Consider the following 18,675-nt stretch of genomic DNA (forward strand, 5'->3'; position numbering starts at 1 on the left):
AAGTCTCTGGAAGGAAACCAACAATTATGTCAAAAGAGAGATCAAACATCCAGGCAGTGTCAGAGATGAAACTTGATTAAGGACATTTAACCAGTATTAGTGGGGTTTTCTGCACATATTTGAGTCTCTGTGTATAATATTGAACATATTTGGATTGAAGAAAACAAAAAAATATTTAATCTTGTCCTCCCAATTCTTGTTTTAAAGGGTTAGGGGTAGGAGTTAGAATTTAAAGTCATTTGTTGTATAATCAATCCACTCTTTAAAACAATGTTAAAATAAATGTTTTAAAATCCCAATATGACATCCTTGCTAATGGTGGCTGTAAGCAAAACGCCCAGCAAGCAATTTGCACATATTTGCTTCTAACGGAGAGAAGTCACCATAAACAGGTGTCGCATCAGGTCTCAGTCCTCACCATAACCTTAAAATGAACATCGACACACGCGCGGACACGCACACGCAAGCAGGCTGCTGACAAATGCTAACACCAGCACTTGTACTGTCATAGACATCCATCGCCGCTATAGGCAGTCAGGGCATTCCCTAATGGCCTCCCTAAGTCACTGTGTGCTGTCTGCAAACACATTACCATGTGGATAGGCCACTTGAGAGACAAGAGGAGGTCATGAAGGAAGATAAGGACAGAGGAGGGTGGATCTGTGAGGGAAGGCAAGGAGAGATTAAGTGGTTTGGGGTGCAGTGATGGAGAAAAATGGGGAGAGGGGAAGTACAAAACATTCAGAAACAGATGTGGAGAAAAGGCTAAGGATGAAGAAGAAAAGTGCTGATGACTCGGAGAGCGATAAGATAAATGAAACTGTACGCGCAAGGGAAATAAAGAATTGAAAAGTGGAAAGGGATTCGGACTGTGCCAACAAAGAGGAAGTATTTACCCACGAGACAACGACGTCTGATAGTGTAACTAGCAGCACGTCTCCATCCTGCCGAACGCAGACCAATTTCCTAGAAATAGCCGACCCAGCATGGTCAGTGTGGTCAGTCGATGCTGTAAAAATCACAACTCCAAAAATCTAAAACAGGATTTAAAACACTTCCTAAAAAAACAAATCCACTGTCCATCTGTCTAGAAGCCACGACCGTAATACTAACATCCGGCCTCACAAGAATGAACAAGAACCTGCTGGTTGTTTTGAGGGACTGGAGCTGCTTTGTTTTAAAGGACACTCTCTTCCTCACCTTGAGCTGGGCCAATTACCATACCGGTCTAATAGAACCACTGATGACCTCATTTACATTTTATTGAAAACAGACCATCTAGAAACCCATAAGACCCAAGAATTGTTATCTGTAATAATAGTGTTGCACTTAACTGCATTAAAACTAGCTCGATAGATCAATAGATCAGTAGGCAGACAGATAGATAAAAGCTACTACCATAAATAAATACACTACAAACAGTAAAAACACATGCACCACAATAAAATCAAAATACACATATAAACCCATAGTGCACATTCTCAGATATATACCAGCAAGTAAACACCATCGGTGAGACACCATTGACTAAAGTGTGACATAAAACTGTTTAACTGTGTGTGTGAGTGTGCATATATTAGGATTTTGCATATTTAAGATACCATATAAGTTGGTTGTCTATTACACAATGACATCCATCTATCAAAAGGAGCAAATTTAACAGGTCATGTATGATATCTGACCAGCAAATTAATCTAGCGAAAGAGTGCTTTTGGTTTAAAAAATACGGAAGCAACACTTTGACTTGGGAGATGCTTCAGTGTGACGGTACTTAACCTTGGCGGTATGAGGGGATGCTGCTGCCCGCTGCCTTTATTACCACAGTGAGGGGAGTATAATGGCAAGTATAATTAAACACTGGTATCTGTTATTAACCGAGTGAAATGATGACCACAAACATCTACACAGCTTCATTTACTTTCAGGCACAGCTGGGTGTACCCTGGGAATTCTCGACTGTAATCCAGTTTCTAGTGAAGAGGCTTTAGTCGACTAAACGCGCCGCTCTACCGCTGAACCGAAAAAGTCTCTTGGAGGGTTTACCACAACACAAAGTCATTTACATGTTAATGTATTCGTGTCCTCTTGCTGCAATCCTTCAAGCTATGGAAGTGACTTTGTATCCAAACACTAACCCATTTTCAGAAGGTAATTATTTGTGCAGTATAGTTCTATTAGTTCTTGTTCAGCTTAGCTTTTATGACTACCCAAAGATTGACATATATTCCATTGCAAAAGTCTTCATGCCCCTTTAGGTTTTCCACATTTTGCCACATTACAACCACAAACAACACAAAGTACTGATTATAAATTAAGTAGCTCATATAGTTTTAACAATATTTTATACATAATACATAAAAGTCTGAAAAGCGGAAATGATTCGACGTTAGCCTACTGGGCCAGTAATTCAGGATTACAGCTGTAAAATGATATGTCTCTACTAGTGTTGTATATCTAGTGACTTTGTCCACTGAAGCTCATTCAGATTGTTTGTGGGAGAACAATAAACATCAATATTTGTCTCAGCTCAGCTTCTCAATTGAATTTAAGTCTGGACTTGCACTTGACCATTATAACTCTTGAATATGCTTCGATGTAAACCACTCCAGTTTAGTTCCGACTTTTAAAGCACCGATAAGGATTTTTTGATTGATTCTCCTACATTTAATTCCATCTTTCTTACCATCCAGTCTGCACAGGCTACCTAAAAAGGAATTCCCAAAATATGACGCTGCCACCACACTTCACACATATCTGTTTAATTCCACTCCACGTTAAATCCCAAGGAAATCCAGGCGAGTTTGGGACAGAATTGTCACATTTAAGTGTAAATACCTTTCCAAGGAACTGCATGGTCAACTTACTTTTGCACAGGCCGATCTGACTTCTAAGTCAGCAGCTCAAAACATGGTAAGGCTCAATCTGAAACTAGACCTGCAACCTTCTGGCTGTGAGGAAACTTCATATGTTTGTGGCTTAAGATGATCACCCTTACAGGGGACAAAGTACATCTTAATGTATGCTCATTTTTGTGTTTTGTATTTTAATTTATTGTAACTATAAAGTGAACTTCTTTTTGTATTACTATTATATTATTTTATTATTGTTCTTCATATCTTTATTCCAGAAATAAAATAATAAAAATCATATGTTACACTTTGCATCTCATTGGAACCAAAACATTTTATCGAGAAATTTCCGCCTCCCCTTTCTATTTGACAAGGTTTACATTATTTTTATACACAACACATGGATCAACGCTCCCAACTCCAAAAATCCTCGAAAATCCATATGCTGTTTATAGCTGTTGAAAAGCTTCAGCTGCAAATATGGCAGCAGGGCTCAGCAGTTCCACTTGAACAGACCAGCTTGTTACTGGAGCTGCTGTGGCACGGCAGACATCTAGAAAGCTACAATTTTAGCCCGGCACCTCTTTCTGTTCCTTTGTTTGAATACACATGTACAGTACCTAACAACAGTACTCATACAACTTGACATTTTTCACATTAAAATGGAAAAATGCTTTCAAAGAAATGACACATAAAAATCAGAAAAGCGTGTTTATGTTCTCAGGTCCTGCAGGTCAATCTTTTGGAGGACCATCTTTGTTACGATTACAACTAGAAATCCTTTTGCGGTTCGTTCCTACTGGCTTTGCACATCAAAACACCAAAATTGTTGCCAAATCTTCACAGGAAGAAGCTGAATTCAGTCGGACCAAAAAGAGACCATCACTTTTTAAGAGTTACCACTCTCTGATGGAGTTAGGTCTGTCTGCACTTCATGGTTTGATTTAACCTGTTCTATTGTAGCTCTGATTGTAGGCTTAATGTTGTTGTCCTCAGTCTCATTTTTTGCAGCCTTTAACAAATTTCTTCGAGGTTCCCTCTGGATAACCTGCGGCAAACTTCAAACAGAACTTCTGCTTATGATTTACTTCGCAAGGCGTGTTGCACTGGATTTTATATAGAGCATCAGAGTAAAAGGGGGCTGAACACAAACGTGACACTTTTTCAGATTGAATGACAATACACAATTATGTGCCAATTTGTGTTGCTCTGTCACACACAATTACAATAAGAATAGGTGAAACGTTGAGGTTGAAATGTGACAAAATGGGAGAAATGGTCTCATGGCAACAGGTCTTTGTAAAAAATAATAGGACTGCAACACACTTCAATTCCAAAATACACAATATTCCCAGTTAACAAAGCTTCCAACAGCAAAAATGTTGAATGCAGTTGCTCTTGAACAGACCGGCTTCTTTATTTTATCTCAAGGCTTCACAGTCTAGAAGAGATTGATTTTAGTCATGAGGCACCGGTTTATTGGTGCCTGTGGATGTTGCTGCAGCAGAGTCCTGGGCAGCTTGATTTCAGAGAAGAGCCGCTCTACATCTTTACACACATACAGGAAACTCCATTCTTGAAGGAGAGTATTTACATTTATGTAAATGTCATTAATAAAAGGGGAATTGTGAACCGTGCATGTCTTCTGAAGGAAATACAGTCTGATTTGAGTTTAAAATGTTGTTCTGATGGTTCAAAGTGCTACATTTTTCATTTTATTAACTATTTATACATGCTGAATCATGACAGAGGTCGAAGCTGTGCTGACGAGCATCTCTGCTCAGCCGTGAAGTGATGCGGCGGCAGGGTTCCTCTGATGGACGACGATGAGCCGGAGGATAAAGTTGTTCAGCAGAGAGAGAAACAGCAAGAGAAACAAATACGCAAAAGAGATAAGAGATGAGATGGAGAGAAGGTGGACTACGAATAAAAAAAAAACAAAACAGAGCAGCAGTAAATAAGGGGCAGGCAAAATCCAGAGGGACAGGCAGAGAAAAAAATGACTCATTCGACTCATGAACTGGAGGAGCAGGAGACAGTGAGGCTATTGAAGAGTGAAACGAGCAATAAGAGAGAAAATAAAGAAAATGAAAAGAAAAAAAATAACAGAGAGAGCGGCTCAGGACTGGATGAGGCCAGGAGTAATTTGCTCCAGGGTTGTCTGAGTCCCTGCCTAAGAAGACACGGCATGGCGCCCGTTCCCTGCAAATAGCCTCTGATGGTATTAAACTGGGTCTTTGCTGTATTGGTGCCAAGGCTGTCGCCTTCCAGACAGTGGGACGCGGCCGGGGGCAACGGGAGGCAGGAAAACCCAGGAGAAATGGTGCTGCAGCACGAGCCCAACAAACGCTCACAGTGGATTAACTACTTCCCCGTTCCCCACAAACACACACACGCAAACAGGGTCCGTTCTGGTGCAACTGCTCAGCACATTTGCATTTCATTACCTCTACCTGTGACCACCCACACACACTCACCCCCCCACACAAACACGCACACACAAGCTTGGGAGCTGACAGGTGCTGAAGAGAGTGTCTGGATTCTGAGGGAAGGAGGCATTTGCTGATGACGGCAATAACAGACAGAGATTGACAGCTATGAAGATGCTCAGATGGGAGGAGGAGAACGTGAGAAAAGAGAGAAACCGAGCGAAACGTCCCCTGCATTGGGACGAATGTGAGAACAGGGGAATTTAGAGTCCCATCAAGGTCAGCTCGTCTGTCATCTTGAGACACATCATTTCTCTATCCTCATCTGAAGATTTTTTTTTACCACGTCAGATTGATTTTCATTCAGCGCAGATAGATTTTTTATGTAAGTCGATGTTTTAAAATGAACAAAAAGTGCTGGCGGAAATGTAATTAAAACTCAATGTGTCTGATCTGTTTCATCAAAAAAAAATGAGCAAAGGCTGTTTAATTTATTGGTGCTTTTGTGACAGGCTTGTTTTTTTTTTTATCTTATCCTATTTCTTTTTTTTTTTTTTTTTACCTGAAAGCTGATTTCTAGCTATTGCACAATTCGACTGGGTGCCATGGTTCCCACTAACAACCAATCTACTAGCCAATGGCAAGCGAGATACATGAACTGTCCTAAATCAAATGGTCAAAAGGAAATATATATGTTGGGATAAGAAGTAAAATAATATTTAAGTTGCAGCAGAGGACCACTTCTTATTTTTTCTTGCAAGAGTATTCACACACCCCATGAACTCTTTCACATTTTCTCAAGCTACAACTACAAACGTCTGTGTGTTTATGTGATAACCTCACACAGCATAGTTCAAGTGGAAGTAAAAGGATACAAGGTTTTCAAAATTAATCAGGAATTCACATCTGAAAAGTGTGGCAAACATTTTTTTTAATCGGGATCTCCCGGTGATCCTTAAACGAAGACTGGAAAAAAAGTAATCTGGTATAGAAAGAGAGGTGTGGAGGAAATATAACAATGCACATTGCCCTAAAAAATGCACCTCCGGTATGGAACGTGGCAAATGGAATCATCATGCTGTGGGGATCTTCTTCTTCCAGCGGGGACAGGGAAATTCAGTACAGCCGATGGGAAGACGGATTAAGCTAAATAGAGGGCAATCCTGGATGGAATCGTGTTAGAGGGTTCTGATGACTTGAGACTGGGTCAGAGGTTTCGTACAGTCAAAGCTACATGGGAATGGCTTAGATCGCAGGATAGTCATGGATTAGAATGGAGCAGTGAAAGTCCATAAAACTGAGAATCTGCCAAGAATTAAAATCATTCAGTTCGGTCTGACTGAGCCATTTTTTTGCCAGAAAATGAGAATTTCTTTCCCATTTTAGTAGGAATACGAAAGAAATTTTGGCCTTTTATATGCAATGCAGCACTGCCTGGTAGAGGCCTACCCCAAAAAGCTTAACAACTTTGTCTGATTGGAACTATTCTACAAATATTTGTATGTTTTAGTGAATTCTTTTTTTTATTATTATTCAATTCTCTTTATATCCAAGGAAAACTTGTTGAATTCTAACAAAATCTTAAATTCCAAATTATTTTATTTTTGATTCACTGTTAAAAATGACAGAACAGCAGAAGCCTAGTGTGCTTTTTTATGTTATTCACCATAGGTAGGACCACTAGGTATTTGGGTAGGTGGACACTGGAAGATTGGTCATGTCAGAGGCTGCTGTACAACACCTGACCAGCCACAAAAAGCACAAGGTCCATCTCGTCTTTCCTGGGTGATTAAAAATGTATGTCCCGTGGAGGATCGGGTGGCCCCAAACAAGAAAACAAAAACACAACTGCATTAAAATTAGAGTGAGCAGGATACATGTACAAACACAGTCATTAATATCTGAGTCAAACGTTGTATCCATCAGAGAAAAAATAAAGGAAAAAAAAATGCTTCGGAGCTGTAGCTCTTCCTTTTCCTGCATCTGAAAGCAGGATCGTTATAGAAAAAAAACCCAATATCTAATAGATTGTTTTTAATAAACCTTTCATCACCGCTGAGTTTTACTGCTGGATAATAAAATATTTCTCAGCCAAAGATTTTTCAATTTTTCACATAGGCAACTTTATAGCACTGTAAAAACAGTATTACTTTAAATTAATAGAAAATAACTAAGACATAAGATACCAATTACTGTAAATGTGCAGGATATCAACATTAAAATTAATTTAGCGATAAGAGTCCAGCACTTATTAAAGCAGACCAATGATCCAATGAAGGTGATGATTAATACTAATAAAAACATTCACAACATTAACAACTGCACAATATTTTCTGTTACAGTCTTATAGAGTATATTGTTATTATTATTATTGTTATTATATACTAATAAAATAACTTTTTTGTGTGAACCTTTACACATGTAAAGGTTGTTTCTATTCTATTCATTCTACTCAGGTCAAAATGTTATGGTTAATTGGTTACTCTAAAGTGCCCAGATGTGTGTGTAGGGGTGCTTGTTTTGTGTGTGTATGTACTGCCCTGCAATAGACTGGTGACCTATCCAGATTGTACATTGCCTGTCACCTAAAGACTAGTGGAGACAGACCCCAGGCCCAGAGGGAAAACATGCAGACTTGCTGACAGAACTGACTGATAGGTTCTGGCTCACAGGCTCCACAAACACTGCAACCAGCTAAGGGTCCATTGATTTTGTTTCCTCCAGAAGATATTTCAAAATATTTCATAGTTTGTAATCCACGTCGTGTGTAATTCCATATATCTGCATCCAGAAACGCAGGCTGTCCTAAAGTGGAGTAATCCCGTCCACCAGAAAACAAAGTTGGAGGCCAAAGTTGCTGGCCACAGCTCATCTAATCTGAGTTGGCCTTTATATGACTGTATTAAGTCACGCTCCACATAAGGATGCTTTGGAGTCCCACATGATTGCACATCAAAAAAAAATAAAAAATAAAAATCTGTAGAATGAACTGTTGTACACAAGAGCAAAAGGAAGAACAGACACTGGTTCAGCCAGGGGGCTTCTCTGCCACGTCCTGAACCGAAGGCACATAAAAGAGTTTCCAAATCCTCAAGAGAAATAACCGCCTCTTAATGCCTGACAAGTCTGTGGAGTGGGACTGAGTGAATGTGAGCTGGGATTGTGTCTGTTGTGTTGGCATGAGCAACTCTCTTTCATCCTTTACCAAATACAGTCGTTATAACTTTTTGTGTTTCCCTCATGGTCCTGTTACACCCAAAGAGAAGTGGAAAACAATAGATAGATGAATAAATATGGATAGTCAACAAAACCCTTTTATGCCTCAAATCCATTTGGCAGAACAAACACCTGTCTGCATTCAGGAAACCTTTGCTATGTAGGGGTGACGGTTAAATATCACTTTGATCACTGCTCTGACCTCAGATCCATCCGACTCAGGATTGCAGTGACGATGCAGCAGCAGAAACTAATGGACGTCGGCCTCTGTGTACATGATCATTGACATCAGAGTGGAGCGGGGCGATTACAGACCCACTTCAGCGGCCATTTAGCTGCTGCTCCACTCATCACATCTATTTAATGCTATTAAGATGCTGCAGTATCGCAACTAATGAAACCACAGTGGCTCTACAGGCACAAAACAGTTATGAAAAAAGTGAAAACCACTCGTGCAGAAGGAGAGAACCCAACAGTTGATTGACGCAGCAGAGAGGCAGAGACCCAAGATGTCCGTCTGATGTACAGCAAAAGACAAGAGGCAAGGCAGCAACAAGTGACGGTTGCAGCTTTTAGGTTATAGACACAACCGAGGTCGGGAAATCCAAACTGGAAGAGATGTGCGTGATAAATTCAGATCACACATTAGGTTCTCTGCATCGGATAAGCTGAACACAACGCGCCCTGACAACAGCACATCAAATGTGTGATAGAGGACCAAATCGACTTTAATGCCCGCGCTTTAATCTGTTGGCCACACACTGAACAAGTAAACGGATGTCGGGGATAAACCCTGCAGTTTCAATTAGTATGAGACCCGACTCTTCTCCGTTGGTTGGTGCCGCTTGGTATGGCAGACAACCGCTGCGTCTGCTGGCTCAAAGCGGTCACTTCTTAGTGGGTCAGCGAGGACGCTAAAAGCTGTGATTTACATCCAACAAAGCAGCTCAGCGAGCCTGTATTTACAGAGAACGAGGCCAACTTTGACCCAGATGGTGCAAATAGTCTGATGTTTAGCAGATATGGTATTTGTCATGTTCAAAGTGACGTGTCTGTCAAGAGCTCAGAAAATCTGATGTTGAAGCAGCTGGACAGAATTTGCCCCCGTGGAGAGTTAAGTCAAAGGAACATCTGTGGTATTTTATTTTAGGCCAAGTTTGGGCAAGAAGGCTGTTTGGAAACTATTTTCGGATGCTGATTGGGGAAAAGTTCCACATTTAGATGAAACAGCGAAGACTCCTTGAATCCACTGTAATTGTCATGCCCAGCCACTGTGTGGCACTGTGATCTTATTATGGTGTGGAAACACACATGAGCTTTTGACCCTTAGCTTTGACCTAATTTAAGAAAACAGTAGCCCGTCTTTGTCTTCAATGTACCAAGATCTCATGTGACACATACAATGTATTTTTATCAGAAGATGTGTTAAGCACAGACAGCACAATGCTATCCGCCACTGTTTTTGTTGTTCTCTGCCCGTGCATGCAGGTGAGCGTTCTGCATTCGTGTTCCTGAACTGCTTCACCATAAGACCTGGCTTGAGAAAGTGCCGCCGTTGGAGACTATGATAACTGGTGAGATGTAAACAAGCAGCTGGACCGCAACAAAAAAAAAACATTGTTGTTTCACTAATGAACAGCACTGTGTAAATGGAGGGGTTAGAGCGAATAGATTCAGTTTCTGCTTAAACAGTGTTGCCAGACTCAAGAAGACAAAAAAACCTACTACAGAAAATCTTCTTCTTGATAGCAGATAATCTTAGAAAAGAGAAAACAAAGTAGGCGTTCTCAAATGTGATCACCTTCTTCCTACACCTAACTTAAAAGCTTTGTGATTAATTGAGTTTCCAATAATTTCATCATTTTACAAAGGAGGAGAAATACATTGCATAAGTACTAAGACTTCATCAGAATTATGTAACAGAATTTCGAAACCATCTACAGTCTCTACCCACTGGGGTCAAGCTGGACTCGTGCTGGGGGCTGAGAAAATAGCTTTGTGTCTTTCACCATAAAGATGAACAAAAGACAGAACCCTGTTTGTTCCTCATGTGCTGAGAGCAGAGGGGGAGTGTAATGAAGAGGTGGGAGGGGTGCATGTCTAATTGGTTGTGAGTTTGCGAGTGGGGATGGGGCAGCAACCCTACTGAATATTCAATATGATGAATGAGCGTCAGGGCTTTTCATAGAAAACAGAAGCCTTGAAACGCAACACCACAACAAAAAACTGCACGCTAAATGGGGCGACAAGAGCTGTAGTATTCAGATTCACTGTGTTAATACTCTCCCAAAAGGCACAGTCTGGATGTTTTTCTGACATCTTGAAAAAAATCAAGCAAATAAACAACAAAAACTGAAGACAAACGTGAAATCAAACGGGCATTTCACATCAGGTGAAAAGCATCGCAATTCACAACTCAGCATTTTGATAGAGGTTTGAGCTGCCGTAAACTTTAGAAACTTGCTGTAATGTGCAAGTGTTGGAGGTGAGAGTGAAAACCACAGGGACATCGAAAGAGCTGTCTGAGGCCATCGGAAGCAGCTTCTGAGCCTGGAAAATTATTAAAAAAGGTCTCAAATGAATCTGATATTAATCATTACACTGCACACAAAATAGTCTACGTGTGGAAGATGCTCAAAACAACTTACCTATGAAGGCATGTTCACCCTGAAAGCAGACTGCTAAATGTAGCATCAAAAAATCCAAAAATGTCACTACATTGTCAACAAGAGGTGCATACCTGAGCTATCAGAAAGAGACTGCTCACATTTAACTTTCATGGATGGAGAAAACCGTTACTCTCCAAGAAAAATGTGAAGGCAGGACTTTAGCCGAAGGGGACAAAAGGCAAAGACAAGGACTTCTCTAAAGTCAGACAGATGAATAAGATAAACATCTCACAGCTGAAAGTGACAAACTTTCCTTAAATTGATATCAAAGAAAGGTTACTGACTACAAGAATTGTCTCACAAAATATATTTTTTTTTAACCAAAGGAGGTCCACTAGCTATTAGGGTACACCCCTGAACCAGTTACCGTAATAGACACATTTTTGTAAACTTTTATGAACAATGCATAAAACAATGGGCCTGTTTGGTCTTTGCATGCAATGAAAGTTCCATTAACCTTAAATTAAAAAGATAAACCATTAATATGGGAACTTTTCTTTTAGAAAAACCAAATATTTAATGAGGTATTCTAACTTTCTTAATTAATGTACTGTACATGCATTTTTATAATATAGATACATGTATTTAAGATGGTTTTATAAGTGATGTACAAAAATATTCAATATTATTTTATTTATAAAACAGCAAAACATAAGTACTAGGCAACATTGACTCTAAACCTGCTTTTCTCTGTGTGTTTTTCTAAAGGAGAAGAAAAACAGGGCAAAATGACACTTTGCAGAGAAAGCTCAGGGTAATTAGTTAGCCAACGTGAAGGTTTTTGCCTCAGCATAACTGGGCTAATTGTTCTGCTTCAATACTATGTGTTAAAAGGGTTTGGTGACAACCACCCTGGTCGTTTGTTACAGCTCCACTTACAGCTCTTCTACAATAACCTACATTTCTCAAGATTCTGCTTCACATCATAAGCAGTATCTCACCCCATTGCCAAGCACCGGTTGAAAGTCTCAGGCAGAGAAACTAGATTTCACAGACAGACCGCATAACCAAAAATAGAGAAGAAAAGGGCATGTTGTTTGCTCCTACAAATGTTAAGCTGAGTACTTGGAGGACAAAAGCGGGCAAATATTTTGCATAATCTTCCAAATCCATCTCTTGAAACACTTGCTGCATTATGTGAAGTGGAGCGTTAAATACAGTATTGAAATAAAGTAAAAGACAGACGGAACAAGCACCACTGCCGTGTAATTACCACCTTTCCAAAGCTAGTGTAAGCCTCTACCAAATACTTGTATTAAAGGGCCCCCAAATGCCCTTTAATGCCAAATGCCAAAATGCAGAAAAATGTTTACATGGATTCTGCCTGGGTGATGCAAACAATATCATGATGAATTTGCCATTTGAATAAATGAAACAAAACACTGCAGGAGAAAACACAAACACAGTGTCTTGTGTTATAATTGCGTGGGAGTTGAACCAGCATGACTAACACATGCACAGATGTGCTCATAAACACGTCAAAGTCCCCGAGAGCAATGTTTCATCTGCCACCATATTAGCACGTAAGATATTAAACTATACAAACATGTAAGAAAGGAACACAATGAAGAACTTGCAATAATTCACTGTGGTTTAGGTTTCAAGCTGAAATAATAGATTGTTTTTTTAAAAACTCTTGAATGGAGTATATTGTTGTTTTATTCCACTATTTGTTTGTCTACTGTACAGTCTACTGTTTGTGGGTGTAATTGAGCTCAGTGCATTAGCACAAAATTTTTAAACTACATCCAGCTTACTGTGATGGGAGACGTGCTGAAGCAAATCTTCCTCTTTGGTGGGATGTCCTCCTTGTTTTCTTCCGGCAGACCAGGGATCTCCGTCACATCGGAGCCTGGGTCGTAGACAATATCCTCGTCATCACCATACAGGTCATCATCGGGATCGGTGCAGCTTTCTCCCCATCCCTGGTAACAGGCGTCCCCATCTGCGTTGAAAATCACCCTCTCATTTCCTGTATATTCCTCCTCTGGTACTTCAATTTGGTCCTTGGGTGGTTCAGGGGATGTTTCCTGCTTCAAAGCATCCACGTCATCTCTGCTTTCTCCAGTTTGCGGGGTTGTGGAGGGCAGCAGCTCATGAGTAACATCTTCAAAAATTTTATTAGTAATCACAGTACTATGTGTAAATTTTGAGGCTTTGATGACTTCTTGGTCCTCAAAAAATGTCAGTGAGTCTGAGGGGTTTTCTTCTTCTTCACAAGAGCCATTAACTTGGCTTCCATTGGTGGTGGCATTGTACAAATTTTGCCTGTCTCTTCTAGAAGCTTCCCCGGTTTTGTCCTGGATCTCTTTATCTCGTGAACTCTCTTTTTTGGCTTCAGAAGTATCTGCTCCAGGACTGGGGCTCAGGAAGTCCTCAGTGGATGAAGACGCAGGAAACTTGCCCCCGGTTTTGTTCCGGTAGTTTCCGCGAATTGGAGATTGTCTTGACTCAACCTCGCTGAGATCTCCTCCTTGGCGGTAGGATCCATCAGGTGAGTAGAGGGCTCGCCTACTTACTCCTCTATAGGACCCCCCTTGATTGTGTTGGTCAGTATTTTCAAAAACAGCACTGAGCTGACTAACGGTTGGCGATGATGCCTCGGTTCTGGAGCACAGAGAGTCCAGAGAGTCTGTGCTGCCTCTGTTGGACCTCGCTCCTCTCCAGTCGTCAAGGTGTTCATGAGAGCCCCTCTTATCGCGTCCGTAGGGAAAGACTGGTGATTGGGATTGGTCACGTGACTGTTGTTCAAATAGTTTCCTGGTTTCGGAAAACTTTGCCCCCGCACTCCCAATCCTCTCAGCAGATGAAGAATGTTGAAGTTTGATGACTGATCCATCAGTTTTGTTGATAAAGTTGGTTGGCTTCACTAGTTTTTGCGGCGACGATTCATCCCGACCCCTGGCTTTACTGGTTGTATTTTCTGAGCCCATCTGCATGAACATGTCCTTAATGCGACTGACGTGAGCGCCATACTGGCGACCCCTCGGTTGTTTCACCCGCTCGGGGTCTTTGGGCTTCGAGTCCCCATCAATCCGAGGCTGGTCAAAGGCCCTCTTAAGTGCCTGAAACTCAGCCCGGTAGGCATTACGGTGGGGGGAGGCACTGCGGAGGCTGGTCCTCTCCCCCGAAGCCTCTGTCTTCAGCATGATGATGTCTTTGGGTTTAGAGGCAATGTCAGCATTGCTGTGACCTCATTAAGAGTCCAAAGTCTAGTTGGGCCTACTCCAGTGCTTTAAGCCTAGTCACACCTGCAGAGAGGAAAAGAGATGTAAGTAGACTGAATTTATATTCTGATCTTAACAGCAGTCAATGCAGAACTTCTTTATTCTACCCACAGTGTTTTCTCAGAGATAAACACACATCAGTAAAAGCACCAGAGGCAACTTTGGGATGAAGAGTCCTGCCTGAGGATGTTGAATGAAAAAGCAGGTATTGTATCTTTCTGTGTACTGCCCAACTCACTCTTCCTCCTGACACTTCATGATGTACTTCCAGACACATAAACAATCATACGTAGCTAACTTTTAACTTTGTTAACAATTATAGATAAAATCTAGAACATATACATTATGTTATCAATTACATATTTACATACTCTTCAAAGGACAAGTAGAACAAATATACTGCTTGATGTTATTGTATGCAAGGTATAAGCAAGCATAAGAATACCACAGATTCATGGTATATATAAAAATGTTTTAAAAAGGGTACATGAGCGCACTGATAAGCAACCATCATTTTTTACCAGGAAAAAAAAACTAACAATTTTTTAAAAATAATTAAGTAAAACATGCATTAGCCTTGATTCAGCCAGCCAACCGGCAATAACAGCAATATGTGGGGGAAGGTCAACATCGGTGCTTCTAATTTAAAAAGCTTTAATTGCAGGAATGTTTTGACGTACAATTTTGTGCGGTTTTACCTCGATTACACTGTTAGTGTCTTTAGGTCACACCCTTTGATATTTACAAATCTATACTTCATGTTAAGAATCTTACATTTGTGTTCAAAGCTGTACAAAATATACTTGTTTTAGTTTCTAATTTTTTCTTTTCATTTGATAACCGCCTCTATTAAGAACAGTAACACTTTTATCTTCTCAAGCCATCACATGCCTTATGTTTTTTGTTTGCTTGTTTGTTTGTTGTTTTTTTCCAAAATGTCAGCCATCACTCACTGACTGTATAATCTTTACTATGAGCTTTAACGTTTTGCTGCAGACATGTGGCACTTTTGGCAATATTTCTTTGCTTCCAGACGCCGTAATACTGGATTAAAGCAGACAAATATTCCATATCTACAGCCATTAATATTTAATCTGGTTCGGAAATGCATACCACACTGTGAGAGGTGAAACATCAGGAAATACTGAAATAAAAAAAAAGAACACAGGAGCAACCATCCGGTACATGAAAAATCCATTAACCCACAGCCTGAATGGTATAGATGTAAGAGTAACAGAAGCAGGGACTGAAACCTACATGTCCTGGTTCACTATTCATTATTCACCAAGCTGGACTCTTTAGAAATTCACTTCTGTGAATTGATTGGCTTGCAATATAAAGCAATATATTGATTGGCTTGATCTCCAGCACCACCGTGGAGGGGGAAAAGAAGATCATAATGTTGTTTGGGAGGAGGAAAAAAAAGTGAGGCTTTAGCACTGACTCGGTTGAATCAGACAAACAAGCGCACATCAGCCACACGGCGCAGAACATGACAGCTCAGGCTTCCCCCCTCCCCGGAGCCCTTTAACGTGCATTTACTTACATTTATCTACCTTTCTGAAAACAGGCGGAACACATGCGGTCAAATGTTCTCGGTGTTTTCAAGACGGCGAAGTTCTAACTGTTCGCCACAAAACCACTGGCTCCACTGCAAGGAAGAAGAAGAAAAAAAACAAACAAACAAAAAAAAAACAAAAGACTTACATTCAACGCTCCAGCTTCGTCGGGCTCCTAACAGGCACGAAATGTAATCCAGAGGGCAAATGCGGGGGGAAATATGGATGCTCTCGCTGGAAAAGCTTCCCAAAAATAACATTTCTCTCCCACGCTCGTAAGTGGTCCAGGACGGAATCGCCACTACAGAAACCGCTTAGACACACTGAAGCCGCTTCAACGCCATTGCAGGCAGTGGGTGATGCTGCCAGTTGCACAATAGGGGTGTCGGGGCAATTTGGCAGCCCATCTCACTCAGAGCTTGCTCTCTCGCAGCATTCGCCGGAGGGCAGCGTCCGATCCACATCCACGTCGCGTCCAAGCGCACGAACTCGCCGCGCCGATGAAGAGCGGCGTGGAAATAGAAAGCGTCATGTGACAGGTGCTCAAACCTAAACTGCGGCAATGGTTCGGTCCGATAATCTAGGGGGTGGGGGGGAGTTCAGTGAGCCTGCAGTCTGGCATAAATACCAACACACAGCGACTGTAACTTCGCTGGAGGATGAGTGCTCGGTAGACGCTCTGGGTGGCGTGGGGTCAAGGACCACACTGATGCTGGTGGTCCATATGAGAGGGTTCCCAAATGGCGGTGCCGGGGCCAGGAAGTGGTCCCGGGGAAGTTCACAGCTGTTATGTCATGCTGCAGTTCAACTGCCAGAACTTTAAATTTAAACTTAAAGGGATAGTTTGGATTATTATTATTATTATTATTATTATTATTATTATTATTATTATTATTATTATTATTATGTGGGTTCTAAGGGGTTGTGTTAAGTAGTCAGGGTCTTACCTGCAGTACATTACAGTGTGTGTTTTTGATAGTTCAAAGAAACACACAAGTTTAATTGTCAACTAGACTGGATCAGTTTTTCTGCCATACTGAAATGAGCACAATTTGTTTCGCAAAACAATCTCACATTGCGAGGGTAAAAGAACAAAACGTGCGATATGAAAAATGACCGTTGTGTTCAACGTTATCCCAGCAAACACGAGTGTGTATTTTTTTTTCGTCATGAGGCATTTCTGTCACAAAGAAGGGCATATTTTGTTTAAGTCAGACTGAATGTGATCAGTCCCGCTTGTTCTCGTTACTAAAAGTAAAATTCCAGCAGAATTTTACTTTTCAAAATCACCAAAGATTTTGAACTTTGGTGATGGAAATGCTCTGAATTGTGAGTCATTTGACAGACGTAACAAACACAAGTGTTGCACTAATTGCTGATTCAGTGATCTGAATCAGCCGTAGAAAGTTTTAGCAGGATTGATAATGCTTGAAAATAGAACGGTGGAAAAAGACATTTCTGGGCCGCAGCCTCTAGCAACAGGCGGGGGCAGACACCCCTAAAGGGTTGCTATGGCTGACATAAAGAAATGAATGAATGTTCTTGTGTTGTATACCAAGGTGTGTTTAATTTATTGAAGAGATCCTAGGCATAACCTTACTCTAAAACTATCCCTGGTCTGATTTGTCATTAGCTTGAATCTTCAGTCAAAACGTCTTTCTCTTTATCCAGATTTAGATACCTGCAGAACCCACATAAGGTTATTACTTGCAAAATAACAACTTTACACGAACTTACTTCAAATGCTCAAAACTGTTGCACGTTCACATCATATTACTAGTTTCTTCCACTACAACGTCATGTTTTAGAGACAAACATTGTTCAGTTTTAAAAATACCTTCGCAGCTCTTAATTTGCTCCTTCAATAGCCACATATTAATAAACTCATAAAATATCAAATTGTTTTTGTTTTAACTAGTCTTTTAAATAACTGACTCTAAACTCTAAGATTTAAAAGAGGCGTGTTTTGAGTTGAGATAATCATAAATTCTGCATTTTTAGGATTTAAAAGTATGTTTTATTGACATGAGTCAACAATTAAAGTCCAATATAGCTAACAAGCTGCTTTTTTGTTTATGCCCATGAAATTTTCATATATTTTTGGGTCACTAACTGTAAAATGAAACCGTATACGCCCACTGTGACATGATTACATATAGTTAGAGTTTAGTCCTGAACTAACAACAAACATCTGCCTATATATGCCCTGATTGTATTGGAAATGACTAGACAGTTCAAATTTGTTTGGGATAAAAACTAAATATAAAGTAATCTCCGACATTAATTCACTCAAATCTCATTATTTCACTAGGTCTAGATTTCTTAACTCTAACAAGCAATGTTTAAGAATTTAGTTTCCAAATAATTTAGGAATATGAATATTGTTTTTCCTCATTCATGCTTAGCGGGATCTATGCAAGTCAGACATTCCAGCTGGTTGGGTCACACAGCAGTTCACAGACACACCACCTAACGCAGAAAATCATGTGATTAATCACGAGGAAACAGGGAAGCTTTGTCAACACTGAAATGTGTGATTACTTTTACAGACGGTCCAGATTTACTTCAGTGATTCTGCTGTGATAAAATAGAGACCACTGTTAATTTCACATGTACAGAAAATCTAACAACGTAACAAGTGCTTATCACTGATTTTAGGTTTTACTCTAAACAATTTAGACAATTAGATATTTTCCGTTAACAGTGCCGGTCTATCACATTGGATAC

The 18,675-nt window shown here is 40.4% G+C and overlaps 1 protein-coding gene across 7 annotated transcripts in view; it reads right to left on the minus strand.

Annotated features, from left to right (window-relative positions):
* ppp1r9a (protein phosphatase 1, regulatory subunit 9A) overlaps nt 1-18,675 on the minus strand; it is a 51,109-nt gene that overhangs the window by 27,050 nt on the left and 5,384 nt on the right. For 2 of the 7 annotated variants that reach the window (XM_028036610.1, XM_028036606.1), the window contains exons 1-2: nt 16,097-16,667; nt 12,920-14,413 (exon numbers count right to left, since the gene is read on the minus strand). In XM_028036610.1, the coding sequence (XP_027892411.1) occupies nt 12,920-14,311 (1,392 nt within the window). In that variant the 5' untranslated portion in view covers nt 14,312-14,413; nt 16,097-16,667. Of the gene's footprint in view, nt 1-12,919; nt 14,414-15,935; nt 16,043-16,096; nt 16,670-18,675 lie in introns of those variants that run through there. The other 5 variants (XM_028036613.1, XM_028036612.1, XM_028036611.1 and 2 more) reach the window with 4 other exon arrangements.

This window comes from Xiphophorus couchianus, chromosome 13 (genome assembly GCF_001444195.1).
Source record: "Xiphophorus couchianus chromosome 13, X_couchianus-1.0, whole genome shotgun sequence".
Lineage (NCBI taxonomy): Eukaryota > Metazoa > Chordata > Actinopteri > Cyprinodontiformes > Poeciliidae > Xiphophorus > Xiphophorus couchianus.